Source organism: Sciurus vulgaris (genome assembly GCF_902686455.1).
Source record: "Sciurus vulgaris genome assembly, chromosome: 13".
Taxonomy (NCBI): domain Eukaryota; kingdom Metazoa; phylum Chordata; class Mammalia; order Rodentia; family Sciuridae; genus Sciurus; species Sciurus vulgaris.
In genome coordinates this window covers 25,775,169-25,795,888 of record NC_136474.1, presented here as the reverse complement: position 1 = coordinate 25,795,888, position 20,720 = coordinate 25,775,169, and the positions used below count along the sequence as shown (strand labels likewise).

The window sequence follows — 20,720 nt, the reverse complement described above, 5'->3', positions numbered from 1 at the left end:
CGTTCCAATGTCACCATCTCCATCTCGCTCCCCACCAAGAACAGAGCATGCCTTTGTCTTCCTATCATTGCCGTCATCAAATATTTACAAAGGCTGACAGGTCATTTCAGCCAGTCATGAGCCAAATGGGCTCTTCCCAGGATGGGGGCATGCCGGTGAGACAGCCAGTCCCAAACACTTGGAGGGCACCCGAGGCCCAGGAGGCCCAGGCGAGAGGCCAGACTCCTTCCTGCAGGAGAGGTCACCGTCCCCAGGGCCTCAGACCACATCCCATCAGGGGTTCATGTCCTGGTTGTCTGGCCCAGGGCCCAGGGCTAGCAGCCAGCCAGCCGGCCGCGCAGAGACCCTGGCCCTGCTCCCACAAGCTCCACACAGGAGGGAGGCGAGGAGCCCTGAGCCAGCACGTCCTCCACACCACCTTCCGAGAGCACTCGCCCTGTGTGCCCAGTCTGGTGAGTGGGGCCTCGGGCAGTGGAGGACCTGGACACCCCTCCCCACCCCGGGGAATGCCAGGGCAGCTCACCCACAAACAGGGCGAGCCACTGTTCCGAGTCACTGCAGGTGGCAAGTGGCACCCTGAGGGGCCCAGGACACGGGCATGGACATGGAATCCTGGTGGGCAGAACGGAGGCGCAACGACTGGGGAGGGGCTGCACGCAGGGTGACAGTCCCTGAGGATCCAGCTTCCGCCAATTCCACGTCCTGCTCCCCGACATCCGGAGAGAAGGTCGGGGTCCACACTGAAGTCACTTCTCTGCTGTTTTCCCGCGACTCCCGCCACGCTTCCCTTCCCACTCTTGGGCCCAGGCCTTCGCCCTTCTCCCTCTACCCTGTCCCACCACTAGCTCGGGGGATTTGGATTCCCCATTATGCCTCTTTTTACAAATGGCAAAGGCACAGCCATTGCACCCTGAGGCCACGCGCCACCACCCCAGGGTCCACTGTTTGTATTCCTCTTGAACTTGCAAAGGCCATTAAGTCAGATGGGACAGGGAACAGGCAGCCATCAGACAGACCCAGCCTGGACCTCAACTCTGGACACAGCAGCCAGCAAGCATGGCTGAGCAGCATGGAGACCCCAGCACAAGCCAGTGGAGTATGGTGTCAGGGTTGATGATTTCTCCCGGTGGTCCCTCACGCCATCTTTACTGGCCCAAGTGAGACCGTTCCTGGTGCAGTGGCATGTCCATCCTGGGGGCGGGAGACAAGCAGGGCCCCACGCAGCACCTGCCTCGCACACAGGGGCAGCACACCAGTGGGGGGCTGCCCTGCACACGTGACCCTGCCCAGCCAGCAGGAAGAAAGAGGTGGTGCTAGGACCCGCACCTCCCGTCTCCCAGATCCTCAGGGTTCTCACGCTGGGCCTGGGAGGCACCACAGCCAGGCCTGGGAGGAGGCTGCCAGCTGCTCACAACATCCTTCCTCTGGTTTTGGTTGCCTCTGAAGGACAGAGGCAGGGAGCCTCGCCCAGAGATAACCTGGGGACTCTGTAGTGCGCTAAGTCCATCACTGACACTGGGCGACAACGGCTCCGGGAGGAGGGGTCTTCTGAAACCCTCGCTCCACAGGCTGCAGGCAGAGAGGAGCCGAGAAGCCCCTCGCCGCCCCCTCACTCTCCTCCGCCATCCCGTTCCTACATTTCTTTCCAAAGAGCCAAGTTCACTCTCCTGTTCAAACCTCTCTGTTTAGGAGAAGAAATTCCTGGACCCCTCCAGGCAGAAGTCAGCAGCCTTGCTGCTGACCTGGCCAGATGGTTTCCTGATGTGAGGACACAAGAAAGCAGCCCAGGGCATCCCTTGGCCACAGGGGTCTGAGCCCTGCTGACAAGGGGATGTCTGTGGGGGCTAGGGGTGTCTACAGTCACCAACCCTGCCTGAGACGTGCAGGGAGGTCCCCAGTCCAGACCAGAGGATGCAGGAAGCATCACGGCTCAGCCCTGGGGCCCCCAGAATAGCCAGGGCACGTGCCCCAAGACTCCAGGCATTGGCCACACCTTCTGGGAGGTCCAGTGGCCCTGGCACAGCCAAGCTCAGAAGCTGCACCCAATGGAGCATGAGGGGGCTCGCCCAATGTCTTGGCCCAGCCAAGACGGACACAAAGGCCTACACCCGGCCGAAAGGGGGCCAGGCGGGACTGGGGCAGGCCTCTGCCCACCTCAGACCCAACAGTAAGGGGATGGCAGGCCAGGCTGGGCCAGGCCTCACTCACACCATGGTGGGCTCTGCCCAAGCTGCCCAGCTCAATATCCAGGCCTTGAGAAGCTGGGCAGGCCTGGGCAAGGGCACACCCAGGCCCTAGGGTAGCCAGCGCCATTCACCATCAACGCACCCATCAGCAAAGATGCAATGACTGAGAAAAACTGCCCAAGAACATAAAAATCAGACAAGAAAGGCTCAGGCCAGAGTGGAGGCCACTGGGTCAGAGGAGAGGCTCTGGACAGGGCCACCTGCACCTCTTTGGTGTCTGTCACACCACCTCCCTAGAAACAGCCCCTCCATGGGAGCCGCACCCTTGGCCCCTGTGAGACCCCACACCAGGGCACCCCTCCTCCTCCACGGAGCAGGGCCAGGGCTGGCAGGGTGGTAGACAACCCAGACCCCACACTCAGCCCCGCCCTAGTGAACAGGCACCCTGTGAGGCCTAAGGAAGCCTCAAGGGCCCCACCCGGAGCCAGGGGACAGGTGGCAGATGGCCTCCTGGCCATTGTCTTCCAGCCAGCTGCCCAGAGCACCCCAGGACATCGTGTCCTGGCAGCACTAATGATTCAACCTCAGACAGAGCTGAGGCCTGAGCTTCAGGATGGAAGGAGGCCGGGGCCCCAAGCCCAGGACAGCAGGGCCTGAGGTCGGCCTCCTCTGGCAGCACCATGGCTCTGTGCTGTAGGCAGGGCCCCACTCTGACCTCCTGGTGTCCCTCGTTCCTGTTTCTGCCTCAGAAAGGGGAAATCACGGGACACCCCCAGGGGGTGACCTGCGGCCAGAGCCTCTGCGACCTGCGTGCACAGCACCGGGCAGACGAGTGCCGGGAGAGCACAAAGGGCCCCAAGTGGACCAGACAGGTCTCGGTGAGACCACAGGCCCGAGCCCCCAAGACGCAAAACCACCACAAACAGGTGGAGGGACTGCTGGGCCAACACGGCCGCCACAGGCACGCCCAGCACAGAACCCTGACCAATCTCAGATCCAAACAGGCAAAACCCGGAAGAGCATCCCTGGGCAGCACAAGTCCACGCGCCAGACACGCAACAGGATCTGTCCAGTCAGACCCGCGCGTGCGGCGGTGTCCTGGCTCTGCTGGGACGTGTCCTCCTTCCTGTCAGGAGACGCCCGCGCAAGTACTCAGGGGGGAATCAAAAACGGGTCAGAAAAAACACACTCGCAGAGAGGAGGCGGCAAAGGAGACGTCGCGAGATGGGCCTGGTAACGCCGACTTCTCTGTCAGTTTAAGTTTGTCAAATCAAAACGTTTCGGGGTAATGAAACCCACACTGGTGGCCAGGCAGAGAGTCTTGACAGAGGGCCAGTGGTGGCAGGTGGCAAGCTGGGAGTAGCCCACACAGAGGGAAAGGGCTCGTAGGTGCCTGGGGTCAGGGTGTGGGCAAGCAGGAGCAGCCAGGTGTGCCAGGCATACGGGCTGTTCTGTTTGGGAGACGAGCCCAGGCAGAGGAGGCGCCTCCGCTTGCAGGCACCAGCTAAGTCTGGAGGGAGGAATGAACCAAGACAGACAGCAGGCACCTCCCTACCACACAGCCTGCCACTCCTTCCTGACCAACAGGAACCCAGGGTGCCCAGCCCCAAGCCACAGATCAAAGCCAGTGATGCCAACCAAGCCTTTTCCAGATACCCCTGCAGCTAGAAAGGCCACCAGATCCAGTTCTAACCACAGAAATCAAATAGGTTCATGGGTAAATATTTTCCTTTATAGATTAAAATATGGACAAAGTCATTTGAGAGACTGACCCTGCTAGGCCCCTGCCTAACCAACTGCTCACTTGCTTCCTGCCTTCAAAGTGTTTACGATGCCTGGAGCTGTGGCAGCCCTCTTGTAACTAGGTGGCAATCACTTGCCAACACATCCGAGGAGAGTTTAAGAGAAAGAGAGAAAATGCCATGACATTGCTGAGCTGCCTATAGGGCCCCCGACTGGCCATCTCCAGATTTCAGCTTCTGGGGGAGAGGTTGGCACTGCTTACCACCGTTGGCTCACAGCTGAGAATTTTCCCAGCCCATCCACCATGAGCAAGCACAAAAGAACCAGGAGAGCGAGGATGTTCCTTCCAGAGCCGCTTCTGGCTTGAGACAGGTGGGGGTCCCCAGAGCAAGCTCTCCATGTGCAGCTCGAAGCACTGCCCATGGCGCTGTCACTGCAGGGGACCAGATGCCCCATTTCTTGCAGTGGTGCCAAGAAAGGTGGGAACATCCTCACCACTAGCAAATCTCCACGGATGCATCCCTCCTCGGAGCCCCTGCTGGTCCCCAAGACACCTGTACAAAGGAAGGAGGATGCAGGAAATCCGTACCTTCCAGCCACCAGCAGAGCTTCCCAACACAGGGCCATTTTGAAGACTCAGGGGAGTCTGCAGTGGTGAGGCTGCTGAGTCGAACACTGCCCAAGCCCATCCAGAACAGCCACCCTTTCTGCACCCTTGAACACACGTGGGACACAACAGCACACAGGAGAAAGGCCCGTATGTGGTGCATGAGCCACGGTCACGTGGCCCTCTGGGTCCCCTTTCTCCTCATTGAAAACAGAATTCTACAGACCGATGGGCTCACATGTGGGTCTCAGAACCCAAGAGTCCTCCTCAGACCAGGGCTCCCTCCCTCCCCTCCCTGCCCTTGGCCAATGGATGTCCTGGCTACACCCAAGTGTCCTGCAGGTCTGGGTTCTAGGCCTCTGGGACCCCACACAGAAACTGTCCTGGACAAACTCACTGGGACTCAGGTCCGAGCCTCTTGCCCGTGTCCTGAGCCCCTTGTCCGCACTGCTGGCGTGCCTGCCCTCATGGCTAAACAGTGCTTATGTCCACAGCTTTCATTTCTAGAATCGTTCTGGACAGAGTTCACCCCAAACACTCCTACAGCCAGCCAGCCAGGTCCTCGGGAGGTGGGTGTGAGGGAGCCACTGACGTGGGCCCCCCGCCTTTCCATGAGGGCACAAAGGCCCTCAGCAGAGGCCCTGCAAGCACATGCTCAGGGAGCCCTTGACCCAGGGCCACCTCCCTATGACCATGAGGCTCTGTCCAGCTCTGCCCCCACCTCCCCCAAAGCAAGGCTGGGCTGGCCTCTCTGAAAAAGAATCCATGGGGCCAGAACAGCAGCACAAAGAAGAGGAGCAAACCCGGAATCCCGGCCTCCCCTCATCAGACAAGGGCTTTAGAAGATGCTCTAGAAACAAATAAAAAGAGAGATTTTTTTAAAAGCTGACACTGCAACTGCATTTTTTCTAAAAAAAAAAAAAAAAAAAAAAAAAAAAAAAAAAAAAAATATATATATATATATAGGTATATGTGAACAAGAACAAGAAGATAATATGAAAAATAAAAATAACTATTCATGATTTGTAGGTGACTTTTTTTTTCAGTCCTTGCAAACTTTGCAAACTTCTTTTACTGAGTGGTGCTCCTGTTTTTAACATCAGCTCACTACTCTCCAGAGAAGTTCTCGGTTTCCGGGAGGGCTGAGCAGACAGTACAGAGTTCCGGGTCCTCCCACGCCCACGCAGTCTCTCCTACTGTTAACAGCTTGCCTTGATGTGGTAAGTTTATTACAATCAATGAGCCAAAATAGAGACTTCATTATTCACTAAAGTCCATAGTTTACTCTTGGGCTTATCTAGTCTGTGGGTTTGAACAAAGGAAAATGATAGTGCCGCCACCAAGCTATCACACAGAATAGTTTAATTGCCTTCAAAATCCTCAGTGGGGCTGGGGTCGTGGCTCAGTGGTAGAGCGCTTGCCTAGCATGTTCGATTCTCAGCACCACATATAAATAAATGAATAAAGGTCCATCAACATCTAAAAAAAAGAAAAAAGTCCTCCCTAATCTCTGCAACTGTTCATCTTTTCGCTGTCTCCATGGATTTTCCCATTCCAGCTGCAACCAAAGAGCAGGCAGGCTTTTCAGACTGACTCCTTTACTTAGTCATACACACTGAAGATTCCTCTGGGTCTTTCCATGGCTTGGTAGCAGTTCCTTTCTTTTTAGCGCTAAGTAACATTCCATTGTCTGGATATACCACAATTTATTTATCCATGCCTCTTCTGAAGGGCATCTTGGTTGCTTCCAAGTTTTGACAATTATGAATAAAGCTGCTATAAACATCCGTGCGTAGGTTTTTGTGTGGACATGTTTTCAATGTTTCATGTTTGGGTAAATACCAAGGAGAGATTGCTGGTACCAAGGATTGTTTGGTAAGAATATGTTTCATATTTTAAGAAACTGCCAGTCTTCCAAAGGGGCTGCGCCATTTTGAATTTCCACCACACATGAATGGGAGTTCCTATGGCTCCATATCTTCGCCAGCATTTAGTGTTGTCAGAGTTCTGGATTTGGACCATTCTACTAGAGGTCTAGCAGTATCTCACTGTGGCTTTAATTTGCATTTCCCTCTTGACATATGATATTAAGTATCTTTTCATATGCTTATTGGCCATCTGGATATAATCTTTGGTGAGGTGTCTGTTCACATTGTTGGCCTACTTTTTAAAATCTGGTTGTTTGTTTTCTTACTGTTGAGTTTCAGAAGTTCTTTGTGTATTTTGGAAGAGTCTCTTATCAGGCATGCCCTTTGCAAATATTCTCTCCCAGGTTGGGACCGGTCTTCTCATTCTCTTCACAGAGAACTGTGAAAACTGTTCTTTCACAGACCAGTTTTTCAATTTTAATGAAGTCAAGCCTATCAATCATTTCTTTCATGAACTGTGCTTCTGGTGTTGTATCTAAAAAAGTCATTGCCAAACCCAAGGTCACCTAGATTTTCTCCTGCATTATCTTCTAGGAACTTTATAGCTTTGAATTTCACACAAGGGTCGTGCTCAATTTCAAATTAATTTTGAGAAGAAGGTAAGGTCTGTGTCTAGATTGCTTTTTCCTGATGCTAGGGACTGAATCCGGAACCTTGCACATGCTAGGTAAGTGCTTCACCACTCAGTACATGCCCAGCCCTAGATTTGGTGTTCTGCACATAGATGTCCAATTGTTCCAGCACCCTTTGTTGAAAAACACTATCTCAATGAGAACGGTGGTGCACGCCTGTGATTCCCAGCAGCTAGGGAGGCTAAGGCAGGAGGACCACAAGTTCAAAGCCAGCCTCAGCAACTGAGTGAGGCCCTTAGCAACTTAGTGAGACCCTGTCTCTAAATAAAAAAGGGATGGGGATGTGGCTCAGTGGTCTAGTGCCCCTGTGTTCGATCCCTGGTACCAGAAAAAGGAAAGACAATCTTTGCTCCATTGAAATATCCTTGCTCCTTTATCAAAGCTCACTTGGCTTTCCCTGTGTGGATCTATTTCTGGGCTCCCTATTCTGTTCCATTGATCTATATGTCCACCCTTCCCCCAATATCACACTGAACACTTTTATTCTTTTCCCAAAAATTCTAGGATATATTTAATGGAAGCTAACTTAAATTAGAGGTAGTAATCAAATACTTCAGGAAATTCTTAGAATTCGGTCCTCCAGGAATAGAACTGGATTTGAAAACTCTTGGAAGCAGGAAAACTTACAACAATCTTTTTTTTTTTTTTTTTTTTTTTTTTTTTGTACCACTGATCTACATCCCCAACCTTTTATATCTTGAAACGAGGTTTGGCTACGTTTCTGAGACTAGCCTCAAACTGGCAATCCTTCTGCCTCAGCCTCCAGAGTAGGTGGGATTACAGGTATGCACCACTAGATCTAGCTCAACAATCTTCAGGTTGCCAAACTTCCAGACTCCACCATCCAGCCCTCTCGGGGCTTCTCTACCCAGGCAGGATTCCCCAAAGCAGAGTCCTAGGTTCTCCGTGGCCAGAGGCAGATCCTAACTTGCCTTACAAAAATCACAGTGCTGCCACTCACATACTTCGCCTTATCTGCAGCTCAAATGATAAGGCAATGGTAGCCCAAGTGCCTTAGGATCTGCTGCCCCAGGGGGCATCACCCAGGGCAGGGGCACAATCTACCCTGCCAGGTTCAACCTACTCTCCACTGCACATCTCATCAGGATCTTTAGCAGGAGGTGAGAAGAGGCACACATGTGGGCTCACTGTGCGCTCTGGCAGATGCTTCTCTCAATAGTCCTTCTGGTCACAAAGGTCAACAAGCACATCCCCCAGCACACGTGAGTAAACCAAGGCTCAAATGGCAGGCACTGGCCAATGCCGCCTGCTGGTCCCGGGGCAGGCCTTCCTCCCAGGAGTGCCTGTGTGTGCAGGGCCCTGGTGGCCAGGATCTTTGACAGAGGTTCGAGCCTGGCTGCAGGACTCCTGCGCCTCTCTTCCCTCCTCTGCAGGCGGACACCAGCATCTCACCACAATCGCTCAACCAAGGTGGACCGCAAAGGAGACCCAGACACACGGCCCAGACCTCTGCTGCACTGGGTCAGGTTCTCCTCCATCAAAGCAGTAACGTGGGGCCCCACGCCATCACCTTGGGCATCTTCCAGCTGTGGCCTGAAGCCAGGCTCGAGCCACAGGCCCCAAGAGACACCCACAGGGGCAGAAGAGCCGGGATCTGAGCAAATCCTGGCTTTCTGGACGGTTGAGTGGCAGGCTCAGGACAAACCCAGGCAGCCCAGCACTGCAGGCCAGCCCTGCCTGTGCTGTGGACACACTGTGGTGAGTGGGGTGTGAGGGACAAGGGGAAAAGAAGACTTCCAAGGGAAAGGAAAGTAACCTCTATCAGGCAGCCGCAGCTCCTTATTTTAACTGAGCCTCTACCATTTTGAATCTACATCCCCCCCCCCTCCCCCCCACGTGTAACAGTTTGGCATCACGGAGCTCCCTCCAAAACTCATGTCACTCCCTCCAAACCTCATGTCACCCTGGGCAGGGCTGTGGGCAGTAGGTCCCGCCCACCTGATCTGAGGCCCAGCCTCCTCTGGGGTTCAGTCTTGCTCCTGAGCTGCCTGCCCAGGCTCCCAGAGGTAGGTTCTGCCTCGGAGACCTGCTCGCCCAGGACCACCTTCGCTGCCCACAGGATGCTCAGGTTGAAGTTCAACACCTGATCCTCCCCCAAATCCACTTCCTGCATCCATCCAGCCACTGCATCCTGCCAGCCCAAAACTCTGCTCTTACCCAACGTCCACTTTCAAATCCAACCTGCAGCAAATCCTGTGTTCTCTTCCTTCAAACACACCCAGAACTGACCCTCCTCCCCACCCCAGCCCCTACTCCTCAGGTAGAACCCTCTGTCTTGCCTTCTAGCCGGCCCCCTGCCCCACCCTTGTCCCCCACCTGTCCCCACAACAGTCAAGGAAACCTGTCAAAACCTCAGTCTGCTCTCATCCCTCCTCTAGTCTTAGAAACCCCCAATATGGCTCCCGCCCTCAAAGAAGCCAAGTCCTGGCCACATCTGCAGGTCTCCCTGTGTGGCTGATGACAGCTGAGGTCCCCTCTGTGCAGAAATGGCTCCAACCTCAGGGCCTGTGCACGTCTGTCCTCTGCTTCCCAGTTCGGTGGCTCGCTCCTCCCTCGGGAGGGCCTTCACCTAAGGACCCTGCACTCCCCCACACCTTAGTATCCACTGGACCTACTGACATGTTTTCACATCTCCTCATCCTGTCCCCTGGTCATGACCTGCCCTGTTCACTGTAGTGTCCCCAGGTCTGGAGTTCAGGGACACCAGCGGGGACTGAGCCCCACCCCTTCCTCTGACCTTATCTCTAGCTAATAGTTCCTCCACAGAGCCTGGCCCCACCTTAGAGCTACTCCTTGAAACAATGAAGCAAGTTAGGGGACAAGAGCCTCAGGGGCTGCCCAACCCTCCAGGTGATCAAGTGACTGGGAGCATCCTGGGCTCTCTTGCCCCAGGAGCCTAATGCTGACCCAGCCCTCACCTGGCCCAGGTCCTCAGCAACCCAGCGCCCCAACCCTGCTCTGTGTGGATGTACCCAGGACTGCGCCTGGGCCAGTCACCACCACCTGGGCCTTGTGCAGCCCTAACAGGGCCCCAGGCCTCCTGGGCCCTTCCATGAGCTGGTCAGTAGTCCAGCCTGCCTTGCCTGCCCGGCATCTGTTCGACCACATCAGGGTCACCCAGGCCTCAGATTCACCTCATGGCTGCCTCATGTAAGAAAGATCAAGGATGTGGACGTTCACCTGCCCCAGCCACCTCCGGTGCTCAGCAGGGCACACGGAGAGAGAAGACGGGGACGGCCACAGTCCATTGTCACAGGAAGTTCTGTTGCTGGTGCCACAGGAGGCATATTCAATTATCCTCTCAGGCTTCCCCACAGGTCCCAGGGGCTGAGAAGACACGGCTAAGGGACAGCAGCGGAACAAGCAGTGCATGCAGGTTTGCCCCTCACACGTGAGCTGACCCGACCCCTCTCAGGGCTCAGAAGGGCAACGCAGCATGCTCTGAGTCACACAGCAACCTGGCCCTAAATCAGGCTCAGGCAGGCACCGCTGAAGTCCAGGGCCTCTGAGCATACCTCAAAAGCACACGCCCAGCTGCCCAGCAACAGCTACCAACAGGGAACAAGCCAGGATGCCTGACCCCTGTGCCTCCCATGATGGCAGCCACAGCTCGGGCCACTCGTGGTCACTGCTGGCCACACACACCTCACAACACCACTCAGTGGGTGGAGGGAGCCCTGAGTGCTGGAGTGCCCACACTTCTGCACCTGGCAGAACAGCCACCTCCAGAGGCCTTCAGGACACCCCGCACCAACCTTTCTCGCCAATCAAAACCAAACCATGGCCAGCGCGGAGCCTAAAACATCTCACCCAAGAACACGAACTTGGTGCCGCCATCCAGCAAATGCCAAATGCAGCTCTCGAAAGAACAAAGCGCACAGGAGGTCTGCCACACACCCACGTGGGCAGGTGACCACCCGTCAAATAAGCCTGAGCCTTCCCAGAGGGTCTCGTCCCTGTGAGGAACACCACTGCTTCCTCGTCCCCTCCTGTCCCCTCCTCCCCACATCTGCAGGCTCGGGGTGAAAGCAGACCGGGCAGCAGTCGGGTCCCCCCCCCCCCCCCACGAGGCCACCAGTGCAAAGCACTTGGGCTCTTGAGGTCATGTGCCCGAGGCATACAGTGGCCTCCCTACTAAGGCCATGAGGATCCCGTCACCTTGGTACGGGTGGTAAGTGTAGCAGTGGCCCCAGTAGGAAAGGCTATGGGGACCTGGGCTGGCCTCGGAGGGCAGTGAGGGCACAAGTCACAGTGGTAAGCCTCTGTGGGCGTCATCTGTTCCTAGGCACAGGCCTAGGGACAGAACACTCTGGGATGTCTTGCTGAAGCATGCAAGTTGGGAACACACAGCTCCAAGATGCCATCACTACTCCACAGTGCAGCAGTAGGACCCCTCTCGTGGCTGGATGACCCAGGGACCTCCCTATCGGAGTCTCTGGCCAGCAAGGCCCAAGCAGGGCTGGACAAGACACACCCACCCCATTCTCTTTAGGCCCCGCTCCATAAGGGCCCAGCCGATGCTGAGCTAAGTGTCAGAACCAAGTGTCTCCACAAGGCAGATGGATCCTGCACCTTGCACAGGACCCCAGTCACCATCTAGGGGGCACAGGCTCCAGGTCTATAGGGCACAGTGGCTTTCTATGGAAGGCAGGGTCACAAAAGGGCCTGAGACGATGTATCTCCCGAGAGTCGAGAATGCCGACAGGCAGGGAGTTAGTACAATGGTAAAATTCCCTCCTCCCGGGTCCCCGAGACAGAGCAGGAGCAGGCAGGGCCAGGAAAAAGCAGCAGGCCACTCGAACAGGTCCCGGACAACAGCCCGGGCTCTGGCTGGCTGCATTTTTCATGGCCAGCAAGTGAAGAGGGATTTCTGACACATGGGACAGTGTCAGTTCAGCCACCTGTGTAGTCAAAAATTAAGGTAGACACGAAAGTCAGCATCCGGAGGCAGGAACAAGGCTGACCAACAGGAGGCACCGGAAGAGGCTGCCACAGTGCTGCAACAGGCTCCCCTGATCACTGATCTGTGGCCACACCACGCCAGGACCCCCTCAGTGCTGCGCTGCAGCCACCCCATGCCACGCATCCTGCCTTCCCTGTGCTGTGGCCAAGGCATGCCACCCCCCCACTTCAGAGGTGAGCCTTAAAGCAGGTCAGGGCAATGCCCGGGTGGAACCCACAGCAGACAGGCAGCCATGCGCAGAGCGGACCTGGCAAACGGTCTGATAGGAAAGGGGTCTACAGGACCGGAACTGGCCCAGGAGAGCCATGGGAATATGAGATAGTCCCAGGAAAGAGAATGAGGGCGGGAATGAGGTGGAATTCTTCTTTGTTACTGTAATGTGCTTTGATACCAAGAATAAGAGTTCACTCAAAAGGTGACAATTTTAAATGGCTTCCTCCCCACACCAAAAATAATAATAACAACAACAGTTCCAGTTTCATCTTTGGACCTGCAAAGAATTGAGGTGAGACATCTAGCCCTTAGAGGTGAACTAAGCACACACAACTCTCCCTACAAAGTTCTTTCAACACCTAGTCATTGAAGGAAATCAGATGTCCTCTAAGCCACACCCACTAGGTCCAAGGTTGGGACATTTCCACCCCTGAGCAGGGAGCCCTGGAAAGAGCACGCAAGGCATCTCTCAGGTCTCCAGGGAGGCCACAGGAGCCCAGAAGACCCCAGCACGCCCAGGTCAGGAAAAGGAAACAGCCACCAGGCAGGCACCGGGGTACTCAACAGGGAAGCCACTGCCCACTGAGGCACTCTGGACCAGAAGACAGGGACAAGACCAAGAGGAACTCCACAAGGCTCCCTGGCTGAAGGCAACCCCCTGCCAGACAACCACTGCACTGTGCAAACTGGGACTCCCAGAAGCCCCCTTCCCAGTGCCTCTCCTGGTGTCCAGAAATGCTGGGGACCAAGGTGCTGGATGAGCATCTCCACTCTGTGAACTGAGAAGACCCCCACTCCTGGAACACAGCCAACCTGGTTAGCAAAAAAGTGGCCCCTGTCACCCTCTGCCAGCCGGGCAGCCCCTCTGCACTGTTGGTGGGTGAGACCTGTCCCTACACCCACCCAGGAGTGACCCTCCCCTAAGGACTCCAACTCCCCTGCCCTAGTCCACGCCCAACATGCAGGCCTATTCCGAGTAGGACCCCTGCTGCCTACACTACCCCACTCAGCCCTACCGTACAGTCCAGACACCACACAGGTGGCCCTGGGTGGTCCCATCCACCACTCCAGGCTGATGTCCTTCTTCCCTGATCCCAAAATGCCCCCTGCCAGCTCCTCTCTGCTGACCTCAGGAGGTTGCTCCATAACCCCATGACCTCATGATTTATAATGAGGAGGTCCCAGCTCAGGCCTGTCACACAAGAGGTTCTCAGCAAGGGGGTGGGGGGGCTCTTTCAGCTGGTTCAGACCTCTACCAGAGAGAACCCCCCAGACCAATCCAAGCAGAGGGAGGTGACCCCACAGCATGCACATCAGCCTAGGGTCAACAGGAGTGATTGAGGGAGGTGTGGGGACAGTCTCTCCACCAACTGGGAGGGGGTGCCTAGTAACCCTAGGGCAAGGAACAGCATTGTCTAGTCCAGAAACCACCCCCAACCTTTCCACTCCTATCCACAGCCAAGGAGTAAAAGACCCCTGGACAGAGGCCAGGCCCCACCCCACTGCCCTGTCCACCATGGGCAGACCCAGAGACTGAACGACTGCCTTTCCTTAAAGGGAAGGAGAATTAACTGGCTCTGAGAGTCATAAGCTCCTGCAATGCCTCAGCCAGATCAGCGGGCTCAGGCTGCCGCGGTCTAACTCGCCTCCAGCCTGCTGCAGCCCTCCTGCCCTCCACCCTCCCTCGCTGGCATTTCCAGGCCACAGCACCAGTGCGTGTTCAAAGAGCCATGCTGGTCATCTGGCCAGAGTAGGAAGGTGGGGAGCCAGAGCACCTGCCGTTCTCCAGAACCAGGAATCCTCTCTCCTCCTTCCTGGATCCTCTCACCTCTCTGCCAATCATGTAGCATGGACACATGGTGCACACACCTCAGGATCGCAGTCCTTAACCCTGCCCCACCCACATGCTCATTCTGTTCCAGCAAGGCCACCTCTTGGCAAGGCTTAGAACCTGTGGGGCAGGCGAGAGGAGTGCTCCTCATAGAGACCACGAGCGAGAGGAACTCCTCAGCCCCTTCTGAAGGACTCTAGAGGATACCATAGACCCCATCACGCAAAGCCACATTTCCATGGCGGAACCACGGTAGGGAGACAAGACCTTGGAGCTCTGTCTTGGGGGAAGGGCTCACCACAGGTCAACACCCACCAAATGAGCATGGCCTGCACACACACACAGGTCACCCTGCAGGGGCTGGAGGACACAGTAACTGAATCCCATTTCTGGGCCAAAAATGCAGGCGTCCTGCAGTGTGGCCTGCAGCCCTGGCACCCAGCTTGCCCTGGCTCGCCCGGCCTGCGTCAGCCTGGAAGGCCAGCTAACTTTACAGGCCAGTGGGGTAGGCTTACACCTCCAGCCAGCACTCTCCCAGGCCAGACTCTGCCTGACAGCTGCCCCCTCCCAGAGAGGGAGGGCCAGTAAACACCCCCTGGGACAGGAGCTGCCTCCTCTTCCAAGGCTGGCCTAGGGTTGCCTTTTATATAATCTTCCAGGGCCTGGGCTAACACAGCGAACGTGAGGGCAAGGTTAAGAAATTTGCATGCCCAGAACCTCTGCATCCAAGAAAAACGGGAAGGAAAAAAACCCACGGGCATTCTGCATGACTTGGATTTAAGGCCTCTCACACATCCAGCTGGTGAAAAGATGGAGACCTGGGAGCACCAAGAGGCTGTGGACAGGGCTTCGAAACCTTGCTCAGCAGGCCCCAGGACCCCACCAGGCACCATTCCTGGGTCACAGACCGCTGGGTCAGAGGAAGTCCTGCAGAAGTCCTATAGGCTGAGGCACCTACACCTTCCAGAATATAGGAAAGTACAATTTAAGGGCAGTTGAGAGATTCCAGACTAACCTTTGAGACAGACACAGGCCTTGAAGCCCTCCCACAGCCTCTAGGCTCTCCTAGATCAGTAAAGTGGGTTAGGAGGGCTCTCCAAGGTACACAGCCTCCAAGTGTCCCCTCTCCAGCGCCCCCCACAGCATGGGCACACACAGTACAAACCCAAGCACGGACCTCTGCCACCAAGCAAGTTGACAAACCACAACCAGTGCAGACACAGAACAGCCTCCTGTGCGCGGTCCACAGGGCCACCCACACAGAGGGTGACACACTCAGCAGCCCCAGCCATCCTCAGGGCTGCCTAAGGCCAGCGCAGGAACAAGGACGCGCCCAAGGACGCATTCTCAGCCCACCTGCGGGCAGCGAGCCCTCACCTGCAGTTCGCACCAGGCCACCTCCACCCAGGTCTCGGTGTCCAGCCCCTTGTAGACGGTCTTGAAAGAGCCCCGGCCCAGCTCGATGTCAAACTTGAGAAAGCGGCCGTCCAAAGAGGTGGCCACGGCCTTGAGATCGTCCTCGTCGTCCTCCTCCTCCTCCGGTTCATCCTTCCGAACGCGCCCGGGCTCGGGCTTCGCCTCGGTTGCTCCAGCGTCCTCCTGCCTCGCCGCCGCCGCCGCCGCCTCCTCCTCCCGCCGGCCGCCGTCGGGGACCTGCGCGGTTGCGGCAGCAGCGGGGTCCGGGCTGGGCTCCCGCGCGCCCGCAGGCTCCGGGCCGGGGTCCGAGGGGGTTCCCGGGGCGCCCGGAGGCGCTGCAGGCGCGGCGGGCGCGGGGGCGGCAGGGCGGCCACGGGCGCGCTCTGCGATGAGGCGGCGCGTCTTGCAGAGCAAAAGCACCCGGCGCTGCAGGGGCTGCGGGGGCTGTGCGCTCTGTGCCTCGGTTGCCTCCAGGCCCGGCGGCTCCTCCTGGTCCGACTCCACCACACTGCGCCGCAGGAAGCGCTGGGGCCCGGGCCGCGCCGCCCTAGCCCGCGGCTCCGCCATGCCCGCGGGCCCCGTGCCGCGCCCGGCCTCCATCAACGCGCCGGGGGCGTCTCGGCGGCCGCCATCGCGGTCCATCTCTGCGGGCCAAGGACACACAGGCCCGCGTGAGCGCCGGTCCCGCCGCACCTGCCCGAGCCACGGAATGAGACAGCGCCGCCCCCGGGCCCGCGCCCTGCCCAGCCTCGGGCGCGGAGGGGACCTGCCCGGCTGTCCCTGGGGGCTCCGGAGAGAGGGGCTGCAGACTGGACTGGGAGGTTCGGATTGGAAGGGGGACGTGCCCTGCTCAGCCCCGGCCCGCGGAGAAGGCCTGTCCTGGGCTGTCACTGGGATCCTGAGAGGGAGGACCTGCCGGGTGTCCCTGAGGGCCCTGAGGGGCTGCAAAGGGACCAGGAGGCCAGAGGATGGGGGCCCAGCCCCCAGGCCCAGGGGGAGGGCCTACTGGGTTGTCCCAGAGGACGCTGCAAAGGGGACAGGCAGGCCCGGGGCTGGGGGAGGCACCGGCCAGGCGGCCGCTCCACAAAGGACGCGGGCCCGGGGCGCGGGAGGGGCGCGCGGGGAGGGGGCTGCGGCGGCGCGGCGCGCACACAAAGGCGGCGGGTGGGAAGGCTCGGCACTCACAGGGCGAGCGGGCGCCGTCCATGCCCGCGGCCGGGTGGCCAGAGAGGGCGAGGCGGGCGAGGCCGCGCTCCCGGCCGGGGTCCGCGCTTGGGGCCGGGTCTGTGCTGGGGCGGGGTCCGCGCTAAGGCGGGGGTCGTAGCGCTGCTCGGCTCCTGCGCGCTGCTCCCTTCGGGCCGGGCCACTGCGGGACCGCGCTCCCGCGTGCTCCTGCCGGCTCCGCGCGCCTCCGCTCCCGCACCGGCTCCGACCCGGCGCGCGGGAAGGGCGGGGCCTCCGCTCGTCCCGCCCCCAGCTGGCGCGCGGGGCGGGGCCTGGCACGCCCACCTGGCTGCGGACGCGCGCGGACACCTGCGGAACCGCTCTTGTTGCCCCCACTGCCGCTCCCTTGATCCAGGCGACTCCCGGCCGGCGAACACTCCGCAGGGCTGTCGGCCATGTAGGGCCCCGTTTTTCCATGGGAGGCGACCGCAGGCTCGTTGCCTCATCGTGCAATAGCTGGACCACCAGACCTGGGAACCTGTGCCCGGACAAAATGGGGACTGGAAAGAGACCCAGGATAACCTACCCTCGGGAGCCCCAGCCCGGGCTAGGCACAGCCAGGAACGAGAGTGTCTTCCCTCCCTTGCTGTATTTACAGCAGGCGGGTGTATGAGCGTCTCCTTGTCACCCAGGGAGACGGATGGCAGTGATCGCTGCACCCGTTTTTCAGTTGAGCAATAGAGGCCCCAAAGGCTGAAGTTATCTACCCTAAATTCCAGAGCTCCCGAGACAGTCTGCGCTAGAATGCCTTGCATGGGGGCGTGGAGACACTTTCACAAATCCCTTGACCCAGAGTTCTCTTCATCTCTCACCTCTGCGGAATGCCACCTGTCCGGGGGAGCCTTCCACGATCTCTCCCTCCAACTTACTACTCTCAGCTCCCACAGGCAAGCCCCACTGTGGGCATCTCTGAATCTTACTGCCAGGGGGCAGACTTGTGGCCAGACGGTACTTATTTCTAAGTCCTGCTTCTGGCACCACGTTGAACTAACACCTCACCTTCACGCAGTCCTCCTGACTCTGTAATGCACACTCACTGCATCCACTTCCAGATGAGGAAACCTGGGCACAAGGGAGATGTCAGTCATCTGGGTAGCCACCCCCCCCCCAGTGTGGCACCCTGTCATATTTGCACAACCAGTTAAAGATGAAGAGATGCCCATGGACTGCTGACCCTGGAGCCTTTGGCACAAAGCAACTCATGTGACATAAAAGCCAGCAGAGGAGATACCAAGCCTTCACAATTAGAGGGAACCATGTGCCAATCCAACTGTTTCCCAGCACAGCAGGACTTCCTGGGCCCTGCTGGGCACTGGCAGCAGGTGCTGGCGCCAACTGAAAACAACTTTATGAAGGCCAATGTTCAATGTCTTCTCAGTTCTCAGTTCCGTGATGCCACACTGCAGCCTGAAGTCACAATACTAGAAGTATTTACACTATAGAAATTGGCAAACATCTCAAATCAGGACTTTCCCTCCAGTGATCTGGTGGTTAAGTGTGCTTGGCACTGGGCTAGGCATTTGGCATGTGCCTATTAATTTATGTTATCTAATCCCACACCTACCTTGCAGGACAGGCATGAGCACAGAGCCCACACAAGCAGGAAGCAAATCAGCAGATGCCAGCTCTACAGGTCTGAGCAGCCCTGAGACAGTGATCTGGGCTGTACCTCCCAGGGGGGTGGGGGGTTCCAGGCAGAGGTAGAGAGTGAATGAGAAACGTTCTGCTTTTTCTGTGGAGGCTAAAGACCCCCAGTCTTGTCCCTTGCATTGTGAGGAACTTGGGCAAGTCCCAACCTATCTGGGCCTCAGTATCCCACCTTAGGGAACCGACCTCGTCATCCTGGCTTGTCCACCTTAAAGGGCTGCCAATTCCTCCCAGACTTGGTCAGTCCAGAAAGGGCATCCTGCATCCAGGCCTGTCCATGACCGGTTTGTTCAGGCCTATCTAAGGGAAAACCAAGACAGGATGGAGCTAAGCAAGTTCCAGAGCTGAAGCTGAACCAGCCTGGATTCCTGCTGCTCCTGACAGGTCACACTGGCAGCGTGTGGCATCATGCCTGCCTGGTGGTGGAGGAAATGACCAGCAGTTCTCATCCACTCCAGCATCTGCTGCCCTCACACATTCGTTGATGTTTATGGAGAAGTATGGTCACACCCACAAAGCAGGGAGAGCAACCCAGGCTGTGGAGGGAGGGGGATCCTGTCTCTGACCTAGTGCTGTGTGCTCTCTGACCCCCTGGGGATGATTTCACACAGCTCGCTTGCATGCCTCTGGTGATGGAGAACGCATTCCCTATGCCAGCTCATGACCACTAGAGTCCACAGTTCAGGTACTACTGGACAAGGAATCGCAACCTGGCCTCAGGAGCAGGTCCTGGGATTCCAGCAGGTAGTGACTGAGAATTCCTTGATCAGAACTTGGAAGCTATAATTTTTTGAAAAAAATTTTATTAGGTACTGGGGATTCAACCCAGGGCTATTTTGCCAATGAACTATATCCCTGACCCTTTTTAATTTTGAGACAGGATCTTGTTGAGTCTCTCAGGACCTTACTAAATTGCTGAGCCTGGCCTTGAACTTGCACTCTTCCTACCTCAGCCTCCCACATTGCTGAAATTACAGGCATGCACCACTGTGCTCAGTTGTAAACCAAGACTTGGATGGGACTTGCTGTGTGCCCTTAGCCAGTTCACTGGACATCTCTGAACCTCCACCTCCCTTGTAGTAAGAGAACAAGAATAAGCGTTGCCTGTTGCTTTGCTGGTTGTCCTGAGGTTCCATGAGCCAAGGCTGTCTCTGATGCCTAGAACAGCCATCTTGAAGGCTGACAGGCCAGGTAGGCGTGATTATCTCCATTTCACAGATGAGTTCATTGAGGCCCAGCCCAACTTTAAGAAACTGCTCAAGGTCACAGAATGAAGACAGCAATTCTACCCCATGGCTCCCACCCCGAGTGCCATCGAGCCCCTGTGTGAGACAAGTTTCCCCAAGACCCAGCTGAGCTAGCAGTGGGCACCTGCACACACACACCTGCTCCTGCAGATGAAGGTCCAGGACTGCATGGTCTGTTTACTCCCCTGTTAGGTGGGCACAATGGCCATGCCCAGCAGTCTCAGTATGCAATAGGTGCTCAACAGATGTTTGGCGGGGAGGGAGACAGGGCCAGCTCCACTGCCTCTGCTCACATCAAGGCCCACTGAAGCTCCTGGGTAGAAGGAGGGCTCTGACCTCGCCTGTCAGGAGGCTGGTCCCGGCACTTCCAGGGTGGGTCTTCCTCTAGGGACTCAGGCCGCCCTCTAGTGCTCAGGTCCAGCACAGTCAGGCCCCCTCTGAGTTCCCCCTAGGACACACCTTAGGGAGGACACCCTGGTAGGGGCAGCAGATGGGTGGGAATAGCACTGGGAGAACAGGGAGGTGGGGCAGGGGACCCAGCAAGGTCTTTCTGAGACCTAGAGAAGGATGGAGGCAGGACAAAGAACAGACAGCCTGGGGTGGCCAGGAGCAGGGACAGGCGCGTGGCTCCTAGGTCATCAAAGCAGAGGCTCCTAGCCCTGGGTGGCGGATGGCAAGGGTGGCAGAGGTACACCAGGCTAGAGCATCTTCTGGCCCTGGGTCTCAGTCCCCAGAGAGATGAGAGCTTCTGCCAGGAAGGACCTACGGTTGGCAGGGCTGGTGGGAAAGGATGAAGCAACACTTCTGGGGTGACCTCGCTGTGAGGGATGAGGGGATGAAGAACCCCCTTTCCTTCCACAGCAAGGTTCCCTTGGAAATGTTCTGAGGTGCAATAAATGAATCAGAAGAGGGCCTCAGTCTTCTAAGTGAAACTGGTCACTATGCAGAACCTTCATTGTGATTCTAGGGGGAGGTCAGTTTCAGGGTGATCCTGAAATGCAGACAATACAGTTTAAAGTAAAACTGTCAGGCGGGGGTGTGACTCAGTGGTAGGACACTTGC

The 20,720-nt window shown here is 57.2% G+C and overlaps 1 protein-coding gene across 9 annotated transcripts in view; it reads right to left on the bottom strand.

Moving 5' to 3' along the window:
- The window catches only part of WNK2 (WNK lysine deficient protein kinase 2), a 121,185-nt gene extending 104,188 nt beyond the window's left edge, over nucleotides 1-16,997 (bottom strand). For all 9 annotated transcript variants that reach the window (XM_079109053.1, XM_079109054.1, XM_079109055.1 and 6 more), the window contains exons 1-2: nucleotides 16,726-16,997; nucleotides 15,502-16,184 (exon numbers count right to left, since the gene is read on the bottom strand). In XM_079109053.1, the coding sequence (XP_078965179.1) occupies nucleotides 15,502-16,182 (681 nt within the window). In that variant the 5' untranslated portion in view covers nucleotides 16,183-16,184; nucleotides 16,726-16,997. The remainder of the gene's footprint in view (nucleotides 1-15,501; nucleotides 16,185-16,725) is intronic.
- Between the last annotated feature and the right edge of the window lie 3,723 nt (nucleotides 16,998-20,720).